Below are 24,312 nucleotides of genomic sequence, written 5' to 3' on the forward strand. Positions count from 1 at the left end.
TGGCATTAGGGCATCAGACCTATAAGGATCATCTCGCAAGTGTGTCTTAGTGGAGACAGGATTAAGAATCATGTCCAGGAAGACCATGGGATTTTATACCACCTGAGCAAGGGCCTGCCAACAGCCAGGTCAGGCAGGGATGGTGGCCTCTCCTAGGTTTAGTCCTTAACTAAATTAAATGTTCCCCTTCTGACCTCTCCGTAGTCTCCTGTCCTCCACTCTACCAGACCTGTCTTCTTTTTCCTGCAGAGATGAGCGGCCTGTTTGACCCACGTTCTTTCCACTGCAAAACTTTATTCAACGCAAAATTCACTCCAGAAGCCTGGGGGACCCGACCTTTTAGGCGGGTCCTGAGGCGCACAGTGACCTTGCCTGCCGGGGTCAGGGCAAGTGTTCTTCCCTTGGCAGAGGGCCTGGCAGCAGCTGGGGTCCACAGCACCCGGGACTCTTTATGTTCGGCCTCCTCTTGCTGCTCTGCGGGAAGACCATATCTGGCCACTCCTGTGAATCTTGCCCCGTCTCAAGCACTCAGTAACTGGTGGTTTGGGCCCGTCAGGAGATGAGGGGATGCCTGAGGCCTGAGCTTCCAGGGATATTAGAAACACCCGTATGGACAGTAGGACAAAGGTAAGGGCACTAAAGAACAGACTCTTAGAGAGTATGGTAGCTGAATTCTGAATGCGGACCTATCAAGCAAGGGACTGAATTCACCAGCTTCTTTGCCAGTTGTGACTTTGATACAAGTTGTGTTGCACAGAGCTCCTAGCAGAGAGCTGACCTCTCCTCCTGTGTATTTCGGTCCTCCTCCAAGACATGTGCAAAGCACCATTTAGATGGGGGACTGGGCCACAGTCCATTCCTAAGGAACTGATAGCTCCTGAACCATGAACTCGGGCAAGATCCGGGAAGGACTGGGTCTCCTATGGAAGAGGAGCTCAGCTGAACAAAGCCCGAAGGCCAGAGTCCAGAGACCAAAGGCCCTCAGGGGATAGACCCAGAGCCATCCTGAGGGAGCAGTGCCGCCCTGGTGTGGCGATCTTGCCATCAGAAGGCTTCCTGAGCTGGTTCTTGGTGCCCCTTGGCACTGGCCCCTTACCCTCTGAGTTAGGGCTCTGTGAAGGGCATGGCTCCAATAAGCTGAGGTATCTGGTGTGTGGGCAGCAGCTGGGGGTGCGCAGGGGTGCCTTCAGATGAGGTTGTTCCTGAGACGCTGCTCCTGTTCCGGGGAGTGCTCTGTGTTAGCTCGGTGTGCGTCCCCTGCGGACCAGAGGAGGGCAGGTAAGTAGTCGACCTGACCGGAGTCTCATCCCCTCCCTGACAACTTCACAAACACCAAGACATCCTGCCCAGCTCAGCCTTTCCATCAGGTTAGTCGTGGGCACGAACAGTCCGTTTTATGGAAATAGATGCCAACAGATGCGTAGCTGCAGGGACATCGGGAAGATAGGCTGTTGAGTGGATAGGGTTGTGCTGGTCACTCTCCCTCGCCCCCTCCCCAGGTTCATTCTCTACCCTTGTTCTCTCATGCCCTGGAGACCTGACCCCTAGAGACTGCCGACTGATGTAGGTCACTGGGAAGAAACAGCACGAGATTAGAGGATGGAAGGAGAGAGGCCGGGGCATTTCTTCCCCTGTTTGTGCAGTGATGGTCTCTTGCCCGCTGCTCCCTCCTCCTCAGTGCTAGCGCTCGCCTGGCTCCAGGACACACTTTGCCCCTTCAAGCCCAAGGTGATAACAACATTCCACTCTTGCGTGTCCCTGGACATCTCAACACTCCTCATCTCCTTAGTCCCACTCACACCTCAGTGTAGTCCTCTCATTAAATAACCTCCTGCTCGCACCTGGGTGTGGCCTGTGTTTCCTGCAAGGACCCTGGAGGGGTCAGAGCTGCGTAGTGTTCTTTCCTTCCTCGCTGCCCTGGCCCCCTTGCAGCCTGCCAGCAGCATCACGGAGGCTGTGCCTCCACGCCGGCAGCCTTAGGTTCCAACCCCTGATCGCTCTCACGCTCGTCTCACTTAATGGCAGCAGAATCTACGCAGTCTCACGATTTTCAAATCCTTACATTCCTCTTCTCACTGTCTTCCATCTGTTGCCAGAGTTATCTTTTGAAAATCTGATCTGATCTTCCTGCCTCCTTGGCTGAAATTTGTTAGTGGTTCCCAGAAGCGCACGGGATCAAGTCCATTCTCTCAGCAGGAGCCACCGTAACGCTCCCTGCAAAGAGCTCTAGTAGGTGTGACTGCATAGCCCTATTTTACAAAAGAGACAACTTCTGAGGAGGAGATTTCCTGACTGTCTTAAAGCCAGAAGGTGGTGGAACTGGATTTGGTGCCCAGTGAAACCCTCTGAAGCCAAATCCTATGCGCCTTCTCCTCGTCCCCTCTCTGACCTGTGCCTCTCCTTGCAGCCAGCTCAGATGTCCCTTCCTCTGAGAAACCTCGGCTGGCCTCCAGGTGGTTGCTGGGAGAGCGCTCTGCTTGCTCAGCAGTAGTTCACAGCGCTCTGGGGTACCCAGTAGGACTGGGGTTACCCTTTTGCACGTCTGCTTACCCTACCTGACACTTAGCTCTGCCTGTTACTCCTATTTATGTTCCTAGTGCCTGGCAGTGCTCAACACAGAGGTAGGTCTTAATAAATGTTTGTGGAATAAATGAACACACCTCCACCCTCTGTGTGCAAAGCGTGGGAGTGACTGCACACACCCCACAGCAAATACAAGCACTTTAAACTCTAAGGTAGAGGAACTGCTTCCTTTCTGTACGGGCAAGTGAGGCAGCCACCTCCTTACTCTGCTCCCCACTGGACTGTTGCTTCTTTGCCTGAAATTACCAATCCTGCAAGTGTCCTGAGCCCTGTTCTCCGTGGTCCACGTCCTGTAAGCAGTGATCAGGGCTGGCGGTAGCAACACGGATCCGGGGGACTTCTACGTTTGCCTGTGAGGCAGTCAGCCTGGGATGGAGGCAACTAAGAAAGACCCTATGAAAGGAAGGGGAGAAATAACAGACTGGAAAGGGGAAATCCTGACATGGCCTGAAGTAACAGGTAAGATTCCAGGACAGATGGCAGACTGAGATTACAATCCAAACAACCTAAAGGACAAAGAGGGATGTAGGAATAGTTACTGGGTGGGGCTGATGCAGCTTGTTCCAGAAATCTATGAACTTCTATGAAGTTGTCAAAGGCAATTCATCTCTGTCCCCTCCCCAGGCTTGTACACACACTGAAGTCACACACAGGGACACAGGGTCTTCCAGCTCCCCGAGCTCGCACAGGGCTGGTCTCACAGTGGCCCGCAGTCACCTGTGTGGCAGTCGTGCAGCCAGACCCGTTGCCCGTCGTATTTGCAGCGGCACCGCATCACGTTGTTCGAGAAATCGGACTCTGCCACCTCGAGCTTGGGGTTCACGACCACCTGGAGTGAGAGATGGGCCAGCTGAAAACAGGTGACTTGGCTTCTTGAGTTGACAGTGGCTGTGACATCCTTTACATTTCATGTAGTCTTGCAAACTGTGCTCCTCTTCTTCATTAACCCTTACAGCCACCCCAGGAAGTAGGCATTAAGGTCCTCATTTTATAGATGGGGACTGAGTTGTGACGTGCCCCTTGTTCACTGAATCCGGACTCAAACCTAGGTCCCGGATTCTGATCCCTTCCCCTATGGTGTAGCTCCTTCAAGCGCCAGACATGTCAGAGATCCTATTTATGAAGCTCTCTTTCTTCATTTGACGTCAGGGAGCTTTTGGAACATCTGGAAGAAATGGAACTCCTGTGGGGAATCCCTGAGCTCACTTACCTGGAAGATATAATCCCCAGGGCCCACGTCTGTGATATCCACCCACTGGCAATCAATGTCATGCCGGTAGGTGTCCCAGCAGCCAACGGTCACTCCCTGTTCCCCAAAGTTGGCACATGCGTAGCGCTTCTGCATTCCTGTAATGGAGGGTGCTGACAGTTATTGAGTCCCTGAATTGCCAATTAAATGCAATCAGACTAGGGGCCTGGGCTTCAGCTAAATATCTTGCCTGTTGGAGCCAGAATTCCTACTAAGCGTGAATCCAGCACCATAGCAAAGCCCATCTGTGACAGAGAATTTCTTTGGATGCACTAGTGGAAATTCCTGTTGGCCTAGGAAATGTGATTAGAAGATTCCAGCCCTACTACGCTGATTCATTTGCCCATACAACCCTGAGGAGAGCCAGTGTTTTACCATGCCATTTCTAAGGGCTAGGAACTGGGGGTGTGCGAATAGGAATCAGACTCTCAATCCATGCTAAGCCCCAAAGGACCTAGAAGTGAAACAGGTCTGCAACTATTATCCAGAAGAAGGTGTTACGCATTCCAAAAGTGGTACACGGTACGTCAGGAATGCAGAGGAAGTAGAGAGCGTAAGAAATTTATCTTCTTGAATCGCCTTCAGTGCTGACTGTTGCCAGGCTGGAGTCTCCAGCTGCCTGAGGCTGTTAAGCAGGGCAGAGGGTATCCTGAGCCCAAAGGGGCCGAGGAATCGAACAGAGGAGGATATGCCAACAGGAAACCACATACCTGTAGGGCAGTTTGTGTCCTCTAGACAGAAGCTGGCCTTGTGCCCCTCAGCCACCTTGGAGCCGTTGGGAGTGAGCAGGTCATAGTGGGTGAAGACCTCAATGCTGTGGTAGTGCCTGCAAAAGGGGCAGAGCTGTCCGGCTGGCGGCAACAGGAGAGGGTCCTCCCAGAGGAGCTGGTAGGGAAGGCTGAGGCACTAGGCCCCATCCTTACCCAGAGAGGAACGTTACAATAGCAGGGCAGTGCCCTTCTCTCCCCCAAACCCAAGATGAGTGTGACCCGTGGCCTACTTTCCTGGCACCCCTGCCAGGCAGCAAGACAGCTGCCCTCGTCACCTAGGGTCTCACCCGGGTGAGGAGAGGTCAAAGCTCCAGGAGGCTGCCTGGCTACAAGGCCTGAGGCCTGCAGGTGGAAAGAAGAGACACGTCCAGGAACCAGCCCAGGAGCGGAGTTGCTGAGTGAGGAGGGATGCTTCCTCTGCTCCCTGCCAGCCTGGGCCCAAATTGCTACCATTGTTTCCAGTTCTAATGACAGCTCTTCATGCTGCCGGGAAAGGTACTTATTTTCTCAGCAAGGCCAAGTCCCAAAGTCACTGCCTGTTCCTCTCAGCTTTCCCCACCCACGGCTGTGTCCTGAAGAAAAAAAACACCCTTTTCCATTCTGCCTTTGTCACAGACATCATCTCTCCTTCTGTCTGGGCTGGAGGCTCCTGATAGGAAAGAACGCTCATTGTCTCCTTCCAGCGCCAGCAGCTCTTCCTTGCGGGCCTCGCTTTGCTGCTGCAGAAACCAGCAAGCTTTTTCTGCACAGCCAGCATCCTGGATGGGATGGCTATTTTGGGTCTCCAGGTTTCTAGGAGTCCCCACTTCACCTGGCTTTTAAAGACAAGGCCTCAGGGCCAACAGAAAAACTGTCCACTATCATTCTAACAGAGACCAGCTCTGCTGGCAAGGACTGCTCTGTTGGACACTGTGGTGGAGATGGACATGTGGGTACCTCCTGGGCAGGCGACGGAGTGATGGAGAGGGCAGGTTGATGCTCCTGGGATTCCTCACTGCCGCCCAGAGGCAAGGCCAGTGAGGCGTCTAGGAAGGAAGGCTCTTTCCCAGAGCGCACGCCCCTCCCAGGAAGGCTTGCCCGGAAGAGACCAGACCGGTTGGCTCCCTGGACCCTGGTTTCGTTCCCCTAGAGCCGAGGCCTAAGCAGGCACTAACCTGTGGCACTGGTGCCAAATCCAGCTGTGGCGGCCTGTCTTGGGACGAAAGTCGGCCCGGCCCAGGTTGTGGATCTGTGAGGAGAAGCGCAAGAGGCGCCGGTGTCCGTAGGGCCAGTCCATGCGGTCAGCGGACCGGGAGAGGCAGTTCTCTTCATGGGCACAGTACAGCTGGCTGAGCGGGCGGTCCTCCAGGTAGGCCGTCTCCTGCACTAGCTGGGCGTTCAGCACGAGGTCTGCAGCACCTGGGCACGGTGGAGACCCAGAGGCTAGGAAGGCAGCCGGTTTGGCTCCCTGGCCTAGGGGACAGCCTTGCCTCCAGACTAAGCTCTATTGGAGGCGCCGGAAGAGTAGGGCGGTTTAGGAGTCAGGAGATGTGAGTTCTAATAGCAGGAAAGATCTATCACCTTAGCCTAAGCTTGCTGGCTTTGGGGCCAGACTGCCTGGGTTCCTCTCTTGGCTTGGTTGTTAGTTACACCATTAACTAGCTCTGGGACTTGCTCAGCCTTTTGTCTTTCATTTTCCTCATCTGGGTGACGGGGAGGAGGAGGAGAAGATTAGTGTGATGGTACCTGTAACGTGCTTAGATCATGGTTGGCCCACGGTAAGCATGCAGTTGATGTAAGCTAGTATTTCTTCTGTAGAATGCGTTTCAGCCCATAAGTGCCTCTGTAGCCTAGCTCATATAACCCCTCAGTAAGCTCTGCTGACCCCTAGCTTGTTACCTCAGCTCACTCTTTCTCTGGGCCTCAGTTCCAGCAATGCGAGGGGCAGAGGGAGAGGGCCGGAGAGCTGGAAGAGTTAAGCGCCGAGCCTGCCCCTGGGTTCTGCCGTTCTGGTGCATTCTGCTGCAGTTCCTAAGCCTGTGCTTCTCCCAAGGTTCCTGTTCTACCCTGGTTGCTATCAGGGGTGTTCCTACCAGGGCATCCTGTGCATTCTCCTCCGAGGCATCGTGGACATTCTGGTGCGTAAAAATCCAACATGCTAGAGCCTGTGTCTCCATAAGCTGTTCAGTGCCTCTCCTGTTCCCTTCCTGTCACGGGGGCTCTTACCCTCCTCAGAAGCCAGCGTGTTGTCCCTCACTGTGTCAGTACAGAAATGAGGAGATGCACAGCTTTTGCATGTAACGTCAAGAGAGAAATTTATCAATTCTCAACGTTTGTTCATGCAAAAACTGGGTTACACTTTAGATTTGGGGCAGAGCTATCATATGGGTGAGCCTTGCACTGACGGTGGTGAGACGGGAACACAGGTTTATTTCAGGGGACAGGCGTCGAGGGTGGGAGCTTGTCTGCTGGATGGTGTCTGTACTACCACTAAATGCTCTTGGAATTCCTGAGGCATATTTTGGAGAGAGCTAAGGGTATGCCCACTGACAGACCCCAGAATTCCTGAGGGAAAAGAGCGCTTTCAGAGAGAAGAAGAGAGGGTAAAGGCAAGAAAGAAGGGAGAAAAATTACAGAGGAGGAATGGGGATGACCACAGAGATGTCAGGTCGGCTGTCTGTACTCAGCCGTTGTGAAGCATCAAATGCATTTAGGAGAAGAGCTGCCACTCCAGGCGGTAGGACAGAGGGGTACAGGTTCCTGGGAGGGGAGAGACGGGGAAGCAGGCCCCAGTGTGCTGGGAGCAAGCCCCATCGCCCTGCAGGGGAGGGTGTGTTGTAAGGGCTGGTGCTCTTCCAGCGTGCGCTGGACAGAGAGGAAGCCCTAGAGCTCGCTGACAAGAGTTAAGGATGTCTTGGCATTGAAGCCTGGCTGGGAAGAAGGTCAAGTGGCCACTCAGGTTGGTGGCAGCCTGCAGCCTTTGGACTGGATACGGTTATCCTGGCCCAGACCAGGTTGGCAGATGTCAAACAGATGCTTCTACCCCAAGAATCTGGGGGTGTGGGGCAGACCGATGCCTCAAAATGGTCTTGACCTAAAGTCTTTTGGGTAAGTCCCACAGCTCACCGTAGGCCCCATGTGTCCTCACATTTCCATACCCTCTACAACAGTTTTCAAACTCTTTTCTTACTACAGACTGTAGTAAGAAATATATTTAATGTTGTGACACACATAAATAATTCCAAGAGAAAAACATTACCCTTACTAAATGTATCACGTCATTGTTTTCTATCCTGTCTTTTCTAACTATTGGTCGTGACGTAACGATTGGAAAACACTGTTGTGTATCCTTACATTTTCACATATTCTCTGTTTTAATTCTCACAGTAACTCCATGAGATGGGCAGGGCAGGGTTTGTATCCCCGTGTGGCAGGTGATTTGGCCACGCACGTGGTAAGTGGCGGAGCTGGTGTTCTGCATGCAGCCCTCCTTCCACTCCCTAACCCTGCTGGCCTTGGAGCTGGGACCAGCACTCAGGGCCCTCCCTGAAGACAGGAGGTGTGGGCTTGCAAAATTAGGGGAGCCCGGGCCAGCCTGTCCCACCGGCCCCTCCCGTTACTCACTGTCTGTGCAGGAGACTCCGGCTGAGAAGTGCCCTGCACCGTGGGAGCAGTGCACCGGCCCGTGCCTTTGGCACTGCTGCAAGGCCAGCTCTGTACCTGAGCAGTGCACGCCGCTCATCACCACTTCTCCGGCCCCCGGCGTCCCCTGCCAGTACCAGGTGTCCTGAGAAAACAGCCAGCACCACCCAGTCAGGGCTGAGATGTACTCTTAGAGTCGCCTGACTCCCATCTGAGGCTTGGACCCCATCAGACCACCCACACCGGGCTGTGCCCAGCCTTGGCCTGAAATCTTTAGTGATGCTACTTTGGACCCCTCTGGTATTAGAAATGCCTTCCATGTGTCGAGGCAAAAATCCACTACTATGGCTTCCGCCACTGGCCCTGTTGCCATCACTCTCCCTGACGGCAGACCTCAGCTGTTTGAAGAGGAAGGTCCTGTTCCCTTCCTGTTCACTCAGGCCTGTCCCATTTCCCCAGCTGTTCTTCAAACAACCCTAGATGGTCGGTTGTGCTCGGGGTTGAGCCCAGTTCTCCCGGGTGAAGTATGCCCAGCATTGCCTGGCAGGCCAGTGTGGGCGAAGTTGAAGAGGTTTCTCCATGGCAGCCATGCCCCAGGCCTCTTGATTTTGTTTCCTTGATATCTTTTGAATCTATCCACTTGTTTCCCCGGGTCCAAGCCAGCACCATTCTCAGCTGGGCTACTGCAATAGTGTGTTTCTCCGTACTCATGTTAATCTCCACCCCAACTGTTTGCCGAACAGCAAGGAAGAAATCTTTTAAAAATCTGCATTGCGGGCTTTGAATGGTGTGGCCCGTCTCGTCCTTCACCCTGGCGCTTCACACCACCCCCTCTTGATAGCCGCACTCCCCCCCCGGCCCCTGATTTCCTCAACAGACTCAAGCGTTCTCCGGCCACAAGGTCTTGGCGTGGGCTCTTTATTCCTCCCCCACCTCGTCTGGCTCACTTCTATTCATTTTTCCTACAGACACAATTATGTGCCTGTTGTGTGAACGTTTTATGAATGACTGCATCCCTCACTTGACTGTACGTGGCGACTGACTGCTCCGTTAGGCAGGAACTGTGTCCTGTTCGCCACAGTATCCCAGCACCCAGCATTATATTGGCACATAGTTTCACTCGTAATTAACTGTTGAGTGAATGAATGAAGGGTCAGCAGCTTTAACACAGGAAGTTTTGGAGCACAGCAAGGACCTACCTTGATGGCATGGTTGGCAAAGCCCAGACCAAGCTGTCGGCAGACCACCATGGCTTCGCGGAGGCCCCAGTGGTCGCTGCACACGGTCCCCCAGCGCTGGACCCCGTTCACGTCCACCTGCACCTCCACCACCCCCTCCTCGGGGCTGCGTCCGCCGGCCAAGCGCACCTGCAATGGTCAGGGGTGTGTGAGGGGCGGGGCCGCCTTAGCAGGGGAGAGCTCAGGGCTGCCGGCCTGGAAACCTGCAGCCCTGGACATGACGCTCCTCTCTCTGGCTTAGTCTCCTCTGTAAAGTGAGGACGTTTTATCAGATAGTCCCTAACGTCCCTGCCTGCTCGAGAAATCTGACTGAGTGCCTGCACCTGGGCCTCTCACTCTGGTACTTGCCCTCCTGCTACCTGAAGTCCTACCACTGACGACAACGTGCCTATTGCCAAGGGCTTTCATAGCTATCGTCCCGTTCACAACGACCCTATGGGACAGCTGACCCCATTTTACAGAAGAGAACCAAGGTCTGAGGCGAGAGACTTGCCCACAGTCCATGTTAGCGTGACCCTTGAACTCTGACCACCCCACTCAGCCTCCCAGTGCCACTCCCGGGTGCTGACGTCCCGTGGCCCTCTGCCCTAGGCACCGTCTCTCTCAGCTTCACAGGGGACCTGAGAGGGTGGGGTGGGAGAGCCCATGCACCTGAAGAGTCCCACTGATATTCTGACATCTCTGAAGGCTAGAACCTGGCCCTGAGGGGAAGTAGGCCAGGCCAGGGGAGACTCCCAGAGGAGAGGGCATTCCAGGCTGGCTCCAGGCAGGCTCTGGGGCCCAGAGCACCCGCTGCCTCTCATGAACCGCTCCCCACTGGCTCCAAGCAGTGTCCCAGGCTAGCCCGAGGCTCACCTGATCCTGGAAGCCCAAGTTAGGGATGTTGCATCTCACGGCAGCATCATTGTCATGCTGGCAACCATTCTGGGAGCCTTCCAGGGAGGGGCAGTCACCGAGGGTCCGCTCATATCCCCCGCAGCGCACCTCACTCAGGTGGATGGGCCCCAGCGCTGCAGAAGGGAGGGAGAAAGGCCATGGGAGGCTCCATCTCCGCAACCCCACACCTGCGGCTCCCCCTCCACAGAAGGGGAGAACCAGCCTGGGCCCTGGCACCCCAGGACCACCAGAGGGTGGACCGGTGGCACATCCAGGCTCTCCCACCCCACCCCGGGCCTCCTCGCTCACCTTGGCCCAGCTGGGCCCCAAAGAGGGCCTCCCGAGCAGAGCCGAAGCCGAGCTGACGACACACGACGCTGGCGGAGATGAGGTTCCACCCGTGGTCGCAGACCGTGCCCCACCGGCGGTTCATGAGCACCTCCACCCGGCCCTCACCCACCTGGGCCCCCGAGCGGAGGCGCACCCTCGTCTCCTGCTGGGAGAAAACCCGGCCTCAGGGAGGGCCGAGGAGGCAGGGGTAGGGGCTACACCCCCGGCAGAGCCCCCTCAGGACAGGCAGAGCCAAGGCCTGGAGTTCTGACTTCTGTGGCTATTCCTCTGAATAAGCTCTTTCTCGACCTCCCCCTAACTCTGTGACAAAGAGCGGCCACAGTAATCACAAATTCCAGCCCTAACAAAAGAGCCTTAGGAGTTGGGGGTCCCTGGGCTTCACAGCCTGCCACCTGCCCACTAGGCGAGTCCCCTCCTCTTGCCCAGCCTCACTGCTGCTTTGTCCTTTGGGGCTGAACCCAGAGCAACACTTCCGCAGCAGATCTGTGAAATGATTTTAGAGACCCGTGGGGACGTGTGTCAATGAAACGCACAGTGGGCAAGTCACTTCCGTTCTAATGCCCTCCCGCCCGCTCCGATTTCATCGAGGAGACCGCCTCACATGGTGCTGCCCTGCCCCAGTGCCTCACCAGCACTTGCTCATTGCTTTTTATAACGAAGGGCCAGGCTTGGGCTCCATACCTGGGGCCCTCAATGGGATGTAGCTACAATGTAATTATAGTTGCCAGCTTTCCATTTATGGTAGGGTTATAAATGTCGCTTTTAAGTAAATCCCAAAGTTCAACGTTCTGTGAGTTGCTCTCCTCCTCCCGGTCTGAACTGATGCCCCCTTGATAGGGGTGGTGCGCCGTTCCTCCCCTGCCTCCCCATCAGCGCCTCCCCGTGGGGTGGGGCCTGTGCCTCCAGGCCTGCATGGGACCCACCTCTGCCCAGGACTCCTTGCTCCCGGGCTTCGCCTTCAGAGGGCGGAAGCGGGGCCCTGCCACACAGCTGACCACAGCGTGCATGCCCCCCGGGCAGGCCGGCCGCAGCTTGCCCTGGGCTGGTGCCACCTGCACCTGGCAGTTGGCCATGTGGGGCTCTGTTCCCAGGCAGTTGACCCGGTGGATCCAGAAGGAATTCTTCTTTGTCAGGCTCTTCAGTCTGGAAGACAAGGGAGACTGAGGGCAGGGGAGGGGTTGAGGGCTGTGCTCAGGACTCAGGGAGGCCAAGGCGCTGGGGCGGGGACAGGGGACTGGAGGGGAGGAAAAGGGAGGGGAAGCAGGCCCTTCATGCCACACCCCTTTGCACCCTCCCCTGAGGGCGCTGCTTACCTAGACTTGGGATCCTTCATCTTCGAATTCCAGACTTTCCTGGATGGGAACAAACAGGCGGGGAGTCAAGTGGGTGCAGAAGTCCTACCCGCTGTCACCCTGCCTCTCCATACTTGTCCTTGAGTCTGTACTAGACTCACAGTTTGTAAACTTGTTCATTAATCTTACTTCAATGCTGAGCTTCACCACAGTCCTGAGAGAGTGGCCACCCCACAGATAACGATGATCTCCATTTTACAGGGAAGGAAAGCAGGGCAAGCAAGTTCCCCTGACTAAGCCCAAAGTGGCTGTCTCTTCTGCACCAGGCTGCCCTGGGGCAGGCAGCTCCAAGCTCGCCCTTCCCCCAGTCCAGATGAAGGTCAGCCTTCAGGGGGCAACCGGAGAAAAGGGGCCCTGGGGAAAGTCCTCTGGGGACAGGTGGAAGTTGAAGGCCTTTCTGGTGGGAGCTGCCCAGGCAGAGATACTGAGGCTATAATCAGGGCTGCCCTCCTCAGGGGAGGTAGGCAAGCCAGCCAGGTCCAGATGTGCAATTACCGGGCAGCAGGGAGTCAGGGACCCAGATCCCGGTCATCCCCAAGGATGGGGCCACGTGGCCGGCCTTGGAAACCAGGGTCATCTAAGTCAGAGACACTGGACAGACCAACTAAAAGTGACTGGGGATGGGCAAGGGTAGATGACTCAGATGTTTCGTGGGAGGTTTATCCCTTGATGAGAAACATACGAAGTTTTCACTGACAGAGCTGGTAGAACTATGACTCGTCATCATTTACAGGCTAATGCAATCTTGGGACAGTTCTGTCACGTTTCTGACAGAATATTTTTATGTTTCCTCTCCCAAATGCCGCCCCACCCCACGCCTGGCTTGGACGCAACCCAGTCAGAGCCTGGCTTGGATCGCAGTTGAGGAAATTCACTGAGACAAAGTTCAGACAATTCCCTGCGGATTGGATAATTGAGGCCCAGATGCCCTACCAAGGCCCAGAGCTCGTTGTTGGCAAAGCTTAGACCAGAACCCAGGCCATCTGTACTTGTGGGCAGCACTCTGTCTTCACAAGTTAGGTCTAATTTTTTAACCTGGGACAATTTTACCTTTGTTTACATTTCACTTGGGGAGTACTCTGTACTATAGTCAATTCTTTTTATCTGATCGGCAAGTACGATGTTTATTTTCTGATTGTTTCTAGAAATTTCCCAGGGTCTCCAAGTTCATCCTCACTCTTGTCTTAATGACTGAGGGATCCATAACCCAGCAAACCCAGGCACATTGCTCCAACTGGGCCTGTTTCCCTCCCAATCCCAACACCCGCTGAATGTCCTCCCACAGACACTACTCCTGCCAATCGCACTGCAGTCTCCAAGGTCCCACGTCACACACAGACGCGCGCGCGCACGCACACACACTCAGACGCTTCCACGACCCCGCCTTCCGCGCGGCCCTCCAGCCAGCCATCCTCCTACCTGTAGTAGTGGCTGACGACAGGCGCCTCGCTGGGGAAGCCCAGCATCCCGCACACCACCCTGCTGTTGTTCCTGGTCCAGCCCTGGTCACACACCTGCCGCCAGTGGCCCTCGTACTTCACCTCCACAGCTCCCTCGGTCACCAGGCTCTGCCTCTTGGCACTGGCAAGGATGGGCTTGAGCCGCACCTCCTCTAGCCGCCGGCCCTGTGGGATGCATGGTCACCGTGGGCCCCAGGATTCCTGCCCCCGCTGAGCCCGCTGCAGGTCTTCACGTGGGAAAGCTGGGGCTCGGAGCACTTAGAGATCACCCCACCCAGCGCCCTCATGGGACGGGCCAGGAAACGGAGGCCACGTGGCTCCGTCCTTGGGGATGATGGGGAGGCATTTGCTGAAAGCCACACAGTGAGAATTAGGCAGAAGCTCGGTTTGTTTAGGGTCCTTTCCTCAACTCCAGAGAGGACCAAGCAGATCCACGCTCTCCTGGGGTCAGGATGGGAGCCCTTGGAGTCTGGGAGGCTTCCACCAGGCACAAGGGGGCCTTCTTCATGCCACCCTGGGGAGGGCAGAGGATGGGCACAGACCAGCTGCCTGAGACCACCAGCAGGATCCTTTGGCCCACGAGACCCCCGCCCTAACCCTGGATGACTTAGGCCAGTGCGAAGCCCCCCGTCAGGGCCCGCCCCATTCAGTGGCCGCGGCCAGCTGTCCTCAGGCTGAGGCTGTCTGGCAGCAGACAGCAGAGTCAAGAGACCTGCCCTGCCTGCTCCTGCTGTTTGGCTTGGGCTGTTCTTAGCTTGGAGCTGTCTGTGCCAGGAAGAGACAGCAACTGTGGCCGGGCCTTGTGGGTGAGGCAAGCCCTACCTGCTGCTGCCTCCCTCGTGGGGAGCAGCTTCAGTGATTCCCAGCGGGCCCAGCCTCTGATTCCCTGCCCGCCCTTTCTCAAGCTGGGGCCCTCTACCCATGCACCCGCTCCAGGCCACAAGCAGACCTCAGGGCCCCAGGGATGCTTCTCAGCCCGTGCTCTGCTCCCTTTCTTCTCCTTTCTCCTCCAGGCTCACCACCTGGAGGCCCTCTGTCCCCTGACCCCCTCCTCAGCTCAGGCCAGGGCCTGAACGGCCTTCTCACCTGGGGCCCAAGGGCATTGGAGACCCTCTCAGAAAGGTAGCCACGCTGGCGCTGCGGGTGGCACACCACCCCGACGTCCTCCGAGTGGCTGCAGTCACTGACGCCCCAGCCATTAGATCTGCACTGGTCCAGGGAGCTCTCTGTGCCCACACAGTGAACGTTGTCCAGCCAGATGGGTCCTGTGTGGGAGGGGATGAGTGATGCTCAGGGACAGGCACAGAGAGGCAAGCCATGGGCTCTACCTCCTGGATAGGACCCCACAGTTATCAACATTCCTCTTCCAAAGCCTGAGTAGAAAATGGGGGTGGAGAGAGGAGTTGGTTCTCCTGGGAGCTTGGTATCTACATCCCTGACTAGTGTCTCCTCTTGGCCTCAGGTCCCATAGAATCTGCTTTTGGAAAATGCCGGGTAGGTCTGTTAATTAGCTCTACCTGTTCCCTCATTCGTCCATCTAGTCATTCACTCAACAGCATTTGCTGAGCACCTACCGTGTGTGATTGCTATATTCAAGGAACTGAGAGTTGAGTGGTAGTGACGGTGGTGATGGTGGTGGCCTCACTGCAGGTGAGAATGGGAGAGCAGGACAGGTCATTTGCAGCTGGAGCACTCAGGAAATACCTCACAGAGGTGGTCACTTGAGCAGGGTATTAAAGGACTGGTGGGAACGTGACAGGTTCTATTGGAGCCTCAGGGAGCCCAGCCCCCGAGAGAAGCCCGCTACCATCTCCTCATCATCCTGCAGGGGAGCACCGGTCACTCACCCTCCCCTGGGCCATACTTGGCGCTGTGGGCCCAGGTCAAGGCGGCTTCAAAGCCCAGCTGGCGGCAGGCCACCGTGGCCTCCTGAAGCGCAAAGTCGTCATCACACACGGTGCCCCACTGGCCCTGGTGCAGCACCTCCAGGCGGCCCTCCTCCGGCCTGCTCCCTGGGCCCACCAGCCGTAGCTTCATGCTCGGTGACTGCAGCCTGCTGGGAGGGGTCTGGCCCAGCAGCAGGAGGAGCAGGAGAGGAGGGAAGGCAGCTGGTAGGGACCACATTGTGGGGACTCCAAGGGCCGCTGGGGTCAAGGCACCTGGGAACGAGTAAATGCAACAATGATGACCACGTCTACCCCTGACCTCGGGTCTCTTCTGCTAGCAGAGACAAAGGGTAGCGCAGGTCCCTCCGAGTGTGTGTGTGTGTGTGTGTGTGTGTGTGTATGTGGTGGCATGGATTGGGTCTGGGCTCTGAGATTAGTCGATCTGGTTCAAACCCACCATTCCTTGGCCATATGACCTTGAGGAAGTTTAAGTTTACCTTCCCGAGTCTCAGTCTCCTCATCTGTAAAGTGGGGGTAGTAATCCTTATCTCCCAGTGTTGTGAGTGTTGAATGAAGTATGGATGGAAAGTGCCTACATAAAGTGCTTATCGCGAGCCTACCACATGGTAAGTGCTCAATGAACAGCTGTTTTTGATGTCGCCTTATATGTAGAAGGTGGGGGTGCCTACACTTTGAGTCATGGGGAGCCCCCAAGGGCTAGACTGTCCGAGCTGGAGGAGATAGAGGGTATTTGGATCAACTTCCTGACTCTAGACATAAGGAATTGGGACCTAGAGAGTTTAAGAGACTTGCCCAAGCCACACAGCAAGCTCCACCTCTAGGTCCACCTACATGCATAATTTGTACATTGAGTCAAGGAACATTTTTGAAATATTTGCTTCAGGCCAACTATTAGGCCAGGCGCTGGGACACAGAAGTGAACACATCAGACACTACTCTCTGCCCTCATGAAGCTCAGAGATGAGGAATCAGAGAAGGGACACTTAACCAGGGCCTTGTTGGATGCATAAGAGTTCTCTTATTCCCCTTCAGAGAAGGGGAATTCCAGGTAGAGAGAACAGGATGAGGAAAGAGGAAAACAGGGAAAGAGGTGAGTTTGTGCAAGAGCAGGGAGTGCCCTTTCTTAACCCTGTACTGCAGTATTGGGGGCCTGGAGGGGACTGAGGTGGAGGGACAGGCTGGGGCCAGATGATCAAGGGCCTTGTGCACCATGCAGAGGGTTTGCCCTTCATCCTATAGGAAGTAAAGGGCCCTGGGAGGATTTTAGGCAGTGACCATACACAGGAGAGGGCTCCCATCTCCAGGAAGCTGTTGCCATATGCTCTCTGGGTCCTTACAGGGGACGAGTTGGGGGCTCCCCCTCGTACATTAGCAGCCTTGCTCCTAGGAGCAAGGTTGGGAAGAGCACAGAGGACGGCCATCCCTGGTTGGAGCTGGTAGAGTATCTGCAGCCATCAGTGCTGAAGCTCCTCCACGGCCAGCTCTACTGCTGATGGGAAGCTGAGGCTGGCCTGGAAGTGGATGGAGAAAGTTCGGGTCCTTGGCTTCCTCTTTGGTGCTTGAGTCTTAAAAGAGCTCATTCTAGGGAGACTCCCTCTTTCTCCCATGGCCACTGCTATTCTTGGGGGGATTCCTTAGCTGGTCAGTCTCAGTAGGGAGCATCTTACAGGGCCCCCTGCCATTCCCTTCCCCACAAGCTGGTTTCTGGCTGAGAATCGGTCCTTATTCCTGGCCGCACCCAGTCCCACCCCCTTCAGCTACCCATCCGCCTGATTTGGTGAGCCCAGGGCTGGGGGCAGTAGGCTCCTAGGAGTGCACATGATAAGCTCAGGAGTGAAGCTCCACGGGAACAGGGACTTTGTATTGCGCCCCCAGTGCCCAGAGTAGTGCCAGGTATGTAGGTGGCACCCCGTAAATATCTGCAGATGCGTGGATGCAAGGTGGCATAGCACTGCGCTTCGGCGTACACACTGGGAGTCAGGCTGCCTGAGTTCACGTCCCGCCTCCACCAACTGGTTTCTGGGTGGTCTTGGGCAAGTGATTTAGTTTCTCAATCTCAAGTGATTTCGTTTTCTCATAGAGTCTATCCCCTCTATAAAATGGGGGTAAGATTCTTGTGACGCATTAAGCCCTTAGAAAAGCAAGCTCTCATCTGGCAGCTATTATTAACAGCAAGTGAAACAGCTACTACAGAACCATTGGTCTAGGTTGGTCCCTGCCTCTCTTTGGATAAAGAAGGAATGGAGGCCGCGTTCCCAACTCAACATCAAGTCTCCAGTACTGCTACCCTCCTGTGAGACACTTCCTTCTCAGACTTAAGCACTGTTTTCTTCATGTCCCTCCCCACTCAGGAGCCGGGGGAGGCTCCCTGCTGGCTGTCACCGCATGCAGAAGGCTCTCTGCTGCTTGGGATGTTCCCATTCCCTCCTTCCTGCACCCCTAAGGAGGAGGTGGACAGCTAGGGACTGAGCCAAACCGAAGTCACTGTGGATAGAGACCTCCCCCAGATGACAAGAGAGGATAGAAAGATTGGGCTCAGGGCCCACCAGCTGTTAGGACCCAGGGGTCACATTGGGTCTGGCCTGAGAGATGACCCCGCTCCCTGTCAGCAGCAGTCAGGTGACATGATTCAGATGCTTTCTTCTGAGACTCAGGTGCAACACCTCTAAAATGAGGGGGTGGCACTGGAGGTCCCCCATCTATGATATGGGCCAGGGGGTGGGCTGGGCAGGTCAGTTGTGTAGCTGTGGCTGACATCCCCAGAGTACTGTGAAGGTCTTATTAGAGGCTGTGGACACTCCTGGGCCTACAGGCCCCCTCCCCTCCAAGGGGCCTCCGTGGGGACAGGGGTGGCCTTCTGCTGAAGAATCCTGGTGCTAGATCAGCTCCCTTCTATGAGAGCCGCCCAGGAGGTGGATGGGCGGCAGCAGGAACCGAGTCATATACAGGGAGAGCCCACTTCCCGGCCTTCCTGCCCACTGCAGGTGCTCTGCAGCTTTCGCTCACATCACACTTGTCTTCTCACATTTCCCAAACGCATCCTTCAGTTCCCAGCCTCTCACTGTTCCTTCTACTTGGGGTACCCCTTCCCTCAATCTCAGATTGTTAAATTCCTACACATCTTTCCACACCCAGTTCAAATGCCACCCCCTCCATTAAGTCCCCCGCCCGGACCCCCACCTTCCTAGCACTTGGTGTCTTTGCTTCCTGTCTCCACAATCCAGGGGAGTGTCTCCCATAACTGCTCCCCCAGAGCTGAGCAAAAAGAGGACCAGGCTGAGAAGCCTCCCTCAGAGAAGGAAACAGCCTCAAAAGTGGATCTTTTCCAAAGTGAAGGAGAAAGGGCTAGAGTGAGGCTGAGGAGGAGGGCAGGTTAATCACAATAAGTTTATTATACATTTAAAAATATTTATTGAATACTTATCTCCACTTTATAGGTGAGGACACGAGGTCCAGAGAAGCTAAGTAACTTGCCCAGCCAGGATTCAAACGCAGGCAGCCTGGCTCCAGCGCCAGGCTCCCCGTCAGGAGAGAGATGGACACGGGAGCAGGGGAAGAAGGAAGGGAGGCAGGGAGATGAATGAAATTCCACCCTGTTGCTGGTTGATTTATGACCCAGCCGTGGTGTGAGGGCATTGGGCTGGATGCCAGTGCTGAGTGCAACCAAGTGGCAGATCCAGGATCCTGCCAGCTTGGAGGAGAGAGGCACCTGATCCAGGTGCTGCCAGGGGACTCTGGCACCTGGCTTGACCTGGCCTTGCTAGAGAGGCTGGAAGTGCCCAAGGGTATTCAGGAAAGAGCGCTGGGGTGCTGTCCTGGTGGGAACCAGGCTCTGGAATCACTGGATGCCTCTTCTCTCTAGCTCTTCGAGGAGGGGGTTGGGTTTCCCCTCTCAGCCCTGATTGCCTCCCTGGGACCACTGATTGTGGTGACCTGACACAGTGCCAGCAAATGTCCACCTGTCCAGGCATAGGACATGTAGAGTTTGAAGCCCTCTGCCCACCCTCCATCTCTGTCCCCAGTCTCCCCCCGACCCCCAGCATACTCAGTTTTGGTCTGTTTTTTTCAGACAGCCCGGCTCCACCCTGCCTCTTTGTCCCCTGTCACAGGAATGACGTCTGAACCCACCTGTCCCTTCCCCTGCCTCCCCCTACCCTGCCCCGGGAGAGGCCAGAGAAATGGCTACACTACACGCGGCGTGTCCACAAACAAGACACGCAGGCACCCCGAGGCCACGACGCACCACCCTGGGCGGCCATGGGGCCAAGCTCCCCAACTCGGTCACTTCCATTGGCAGCAGGTTGGTGAGCGACTAGGGGTCTAGGCTCACTGTTCATGGGACCCCCACGCCTGCCATTCCCAGCCTTCAGGAACCCTCAGAGACTTGCTGACCCCCAGAGAGACAGAAGTCGGACAGACAGGCAGGACAGCGAGAGACAGACCTGGCCAGTGGCCAGGCAGGGGCTCACCAGCTGGAGTGCGACGTTGCGGGGCTGGGGCCGGGGTTCCGCGGCCGGGCAGCGCTTACGGGCCTCCTGGGGCACCCTGGGGCCCTTTTCCCCAGCATGGAGGGAACTGGCGCGCTACAGCAGGAGGGACTGTGGGAGGATCGGCGTTCCCGGGAAAAGACTGCGGCTCGGCGCCAGCTGGCTGCGTTTGCCCGAGTGCCGCTGTGGCCTCGTGAGTGCCTGTCGGAGGCGCAGCTTCCTCTTCTGCAAAGCCAGGTTACCTATGGCCACCACCAGAGTTGTCCTGGGGATTACATTCAGTGGGTCCCTAAGATGCGCAGCGCGCTTCACGTGGTAGCGCCTCACTGTCCCACCGGCTTGTTTACTTCGGACAACGCAGGCTCCTTTCGGCGGGGCCGGGCACGGGGGCGAGGTGGCTCTGTTCAGATGAGGTCGGGATGGTGGGGTGTAGGTGTGCTGTCTTTGGGGTAACAGGCAGTCCTCTCCATTGCCCTGGTCCCTCGAAGTTTATTGAGTACTGCGGGGGCATGAGACCCCTTGTACAGTTGGGAATACTGAGCCCCAAGAGACACGACTTGCTTCCCAACGTAATAAACCATAATGGAACAAGCTGAAATCCTCCACTACAACCCCTTACAGAGCTGAATGAGGCAGCCCTGGCCCTTGACAGGCTCGTAGGCGGAGAGTGTATGTGGAGGGTGGGGTGCGGGGAGACGGTGGAATAAGACAAAAGTAGGAGGGGCTGACAGAGGGGAGTCCCATCAGTTTTGGGGGGCACCCAGACGCCTGAATCCCAGCCTGGTTCCTCCAGATTCTTTCCCCCAGTCCTGGTTCCTCCCAGTTCCTCAGTGCCCCCGTCTGTAAAATGGTCAGAGTTCCAGCCTCCCAGCTTCCTCCTAGGCCCAGATCAGTGCAGTTTGATTCCCCTTGTTCCCCCCCACCTTGCCTGACGGTCTTCCAAAGGCTCCATCATTCAGCACATCTTTGATTTTCTCCTACTTGATGGACAGGGGGCTAGAGTGCTAGACATTGCAGGGGCTGGATGGGAGGGGCTTCCCAGTCTGGTCCCAGAGGCAGATGCAAGTAAACAAACATCACTATAAGGCAGAATGTGATAAGGGCTAGGGTGGCAAAGTAGACCTTTTTGATTCCTGGGTGACAGCCAGGTCACACTGACCTGGCCACTGCAGGACTAGTGTTCACCCCTGGCTGCCCATGCCCCAGATGTCCCCCCAATGCCCTGCCCCACCCCAACTGGGCTCAAAGAGTACCCTGTGATGAATCGACAGCAAAGAATGCTTCCAGCCTTGGTCAGTGGCAGCAGTAGTGGCCCAGCCCCTCCCCCAGGGACAATGAGCCCGCTGTGGGCTGGGGTGCCAGGTGTGCCTCGGCCCCCTCCCCATGCCCAGCCACCTCTCATGCTGAGCCAGGAACAACACGGGAAGCTCGAAAAACATGGGCTCCATCTGCTGCCAATCACCCTCCCGGGCCTGGCCGCCCAGAACTAAAAATACCCTGGAGGCCAGGGCCTGGCCTGGGCTAGAGCCCAGGGAATGAACGGATGCTGCCCAGAAGTCCTTTAACCTACAAGTCTCTGGGCAGAGGCTGAGGCTGGGGAGCAGTGGAAGGAGGGACTTCCCAGGGGGTCAGTGTGAGCCCCCTGCTTCAGAAGTGAGGGGCTCGGGTCCCAGGCCCAGCTCCATGACGTGCTAGCGGTGGGATTTTCTCAGCTGAGGGCCATCTCCTCATCCGTAAATGCTGTTGCTCTGGGGGTCAAATGGGACAATTCAGTTCATCTCAATAAGCTTTGACTTGATGGAGACTGTCCGCTTCCTCCTTCGTGCCTGACTGTGCTCACAGTCTCAGCTGCCGCCAAAACCCTCTGCTGCACTCTTGATATACAGGTCTGTGTCCACCTCGACTCTGGGGCCCCCCTTGAGCTTCTTATTTATCTCTAAACGCAGTTTCTATCACAGGGCTTAGCACCCATAGCAAGTGTTCAATAGGTGCTGATGGATTGAATAAATGGGCTGCTTTGTGCTTTGAGCCAGACCTGGTGGAGAAGCAGACAAGCTGGATGTGAGATCCCTGTCCTCAAGGAATTTGCGGAGTGGTGGGGGAGACAGACCCACAGTCAACCAAACAGATGAGGCATCAACGTCATCATAACAGCTTGCAGGTGTGGAGCTGTTGTTCTATGGATCATCTTATTTAATCTTAAAATCCCTGTGGACAATACTTTCATTACCCTCCTTTTACTAATGATGAACTTGGGGCACAGAGAGGTTAAGTGAGTTGGCCAAAGTCACACAGCTCCTATCGGCAGAGGGTAGCAAGTGGTAGATTGGAGCCTAAGCACAGGGCTGTGAGGTTACAGAGGAGGGAAGTGTGAGGACTGAAGCCTTCATGGAAGAAGAGCCTTGGAGGGTGGCTGTGATTCACTAGCTAGAGAGGTGGGAACGTGGGGTGGTCATGAATAAAGCTTTGAAAGTCATGGAGCACTTTACAGATGTCAGGAATTTCCCATGTCCCCTCACCCCTCACCCAGTCCCCCAGGGCCCCAGGTGTAAGCTTTGCCATCTGCCCACCCCTCTGAGTGAGGAGCTGAGAGATTAAACAGTAGCTAATACGAATCCCTTCCCCATGGGGTGTTCCTCACCCCCGCCCAAATCAGAGCCTGGCCTTTCCTTCCAAGTGGGAAGGCCCAAATCTCCTGCACAAAGCTGTGATCTCACACGTTGCCAGCAGCCGCCCGGGGAGAACCTGGCTAGAGTACCCAATGCCATGCCCACTGGGCAAAACTTCCTCCTCAGCAGCCTTTGGGACTCAGCCCCACCTCCCTTGAGACTCAGTATGGAGGAAATTGTGCATCTTGGGAATTGGGGACCTGAATTCTAGTTCTAACTGACTGAGCCATGTGGCATCAGGCAAGCCATTTTGCTGAGGCCAGTGTACGGCCTCCAGCATCCATTTGTCCTGCCTTTGCACTCCTGCCCTCTGACATCCCAGGGCCAAACTGCTCTCCTCTCTTCCCTGCATCTCGGCTGACCCTGACTTCAGTAAATCCTGCGCGGATGGATCTTTCTAATGTGTTGTTATGCCCTAGCTCAAGAATCTTCAGTGGCTCGCTGTTGCCCACAGGATACAGTGACTCCACTGTTGCTTCTCCTGTCCCCTCTGTTCCTTTCTTCTCCTGACTTCATTTTCCACCTTCTACCTGTTCTCCAGGCCTAACTCCAATTCTAACTTCTCCACGAAGTCGTCCATGAAACCTTGCATAAATGGTCTCAAAATATAAGGCGCTGGCCGAGTCACGGAGCTGAACAAGACACAGTCTCTGCTCCCCGCCTAGTGGGCGAGATGGCTCGAAGACACAGCAGTGGTGGAGAGCAGACCGTGATAACAAAAAGCAGGACAGATGAAGGAGGAGAGACCATTTCAACAGAGGACAGGTTTTCCCTTTGCTGAGAGCTGTTTATTAGGCTTGTGTTTAGAGTGGGGTTTGGGGAGTGGGAGCTGAGGGGACCTTAAGAAATCTTAGGGATGGGGGAGCGAGGAGGTGGATCTAGCCAGGCTGGAGAGGCTCACCAAGGAGATGGGCCCTGGGGAGACAGGAGCGAACGGTCTGCTGGGTAAGGGGAGGACATGTGAGGGAAGAGCTGGCTCAGTGGAAACGTTAGCAAGCTTTGCTTTGTGATATGGAATGTCGTCTTCCTCCCTGTTCCTCTGAAAACTTCCAAGAAATCTCTGTTACTCAATAGCATTTGCAGGGCTTGGGCATGAGTCAAAGAGGGCCTCATACCGTATGTCCATGTATCTAAGAGTTAAAAATCAAACTCACTCACTGTCAAATAAAACATGGTCTGTCCTCCTGCCTTGACAAATACACCTTTGGAAAGCCCTGGAATAGGCCAGGTGTGAATCCAGAACTTTCTACTTCTTGGAGTACTGTGTCAAACATGTTATTACAGGGAGTATCTACCCCTGGCCCTGAGCCCCAGCCTGGCCCACCTGCCTCCTTCTCCCACCCTCTGCTCCATCCCACATGGCAAGGGTCCTTCTGCTGTGACAGAAACATGAGCACACCAGGCCCTGTCCAGACCTCTGCAACCGTGGCCCTTTGGCCCCCTGAGCCTGGGCGCACAGCCTGGGTGAAGTCTACCCTCAGGAGGAAGGGCTGGGGGCTGGCTCGGGCCTCTTGGGCAAGAATTCCCCGAGCCTGGGTTTAGAACTTGGGTGTGGGCTCCAGTGGGCACGTCCCCTGGCCCTGTGAACGCCACGTCCTCTGGGGGACCATGATTGGACAAGGGCCACAGTGATGCCTCCTGAAGCAGGGAGTCCTTGCCCAGTCTAAGGACCGTCTTAGGGGCGGGGGGGAGGAGGTGCCATGAGGAGGCGGGGATGTGGCTTCGAGGTGGGCTCTGGGGCTGCGGATG

The 24,312-nt window shown here is 55.8% G+C and overlaps 1 protein-coding gene across 3 annotated transcripts; it reads right to left on the minus strand.

Annotated features, from left to right (window-relative positions):
• Positions 1–274: 274 nt before the first annotated feature.
• On the minus strand, positions 275–19,956 carry LOXL4 (lysyl oxidase like 4). Of its 3 annotated transcripts, none has more exons than XR_003001809.1 (16): positions 19,877–19,956; positions 15,348–15,659; positions 14,587–14,765; positions 13,460–13,665; positions 12,002–12,040; positions 11,612–11,831; positions 10,647–10,830; positions 10,317–10,471; positions 9,423–9,590; positions 8,206–8,368; positions 5,757–6,000; positions 4,543–4,658; positions 3,794–3,930; positions 3,301–3,412; positions 2,830–2,976; positions 1,170–1,257 (listed from the first exon to the last, which is right to left on the minus strand). XR_003001809.1 is itself a non-coding variant. In XM_024735050.1 (15 exons), the coding sequence occupies exons 2-15, from the start codon at positions 15,622–15,624 to the stop codon at positions 1,187–1,189; spliced, it is 2,271 nt and encodes a 756-aa protein (XP_024590818.1). In that variant the 5' UTR covers positions 15,625–15,659; positions 19,877–19,956; the 3' UTR covers positions 275–1,186. The 3 variants fall into 3 exon arrangements, 1 of the variants encoding a protein (XP_024590818.1); XR_003001810.1 differs by lacking the exon at positions 1,170–1,257 and adding an exon at positions 1,264–1,424; XM_024735050.1 differs by lacking the exon at positions 2,830–2,976 and having other exon boundaries at positions 275–1,257.
• Positions 19,957–24,312: the final 4,356 nt, after the last annotated feature.

Source organism: Neophocaena asiaeorientalis, unplaced genomic scaffold, assembly GCF_003031525.2.
Source record: "Neophocaena asiaeorientalis asiaeorientalis breed wild unplaced genomic scaffold, Neophocaena_asiaeorientalis_V1.1 scaffold240, whole genome shotgun sequence".
Taxonomy (NCBI): Eukaryota; Metazoa; Chordata; class Mammalia; order Artiodactyla; family Phocoenidae; genus Neophocaena; species Neophocaena asiaeorientalis.

Coding starts and splice junctions, on each gene's coding strand:
- LOXL4 (XM_024735050.1), bottom strand. CDS start 15,624: ATGTGGTCCCTACCAGCTGCCTTCCCTCCTCTCCTGCTCCTCCTGCTG. Junction 10,831..11,611: donor GCAAGGAGTCCTGGGCAGAG/GTGGGTCCCATG, acceptor TTCTCCCAGCAG/GAGACGAGGGTGCGCCTCCG. Junction 9,591..10,316: donor ACTTGGGCTTCCAGGATCAG/GTGAGCCTCGGG, acceptor TGACCATTGCAG/GTGCGCTTGGCCGGCGGACG.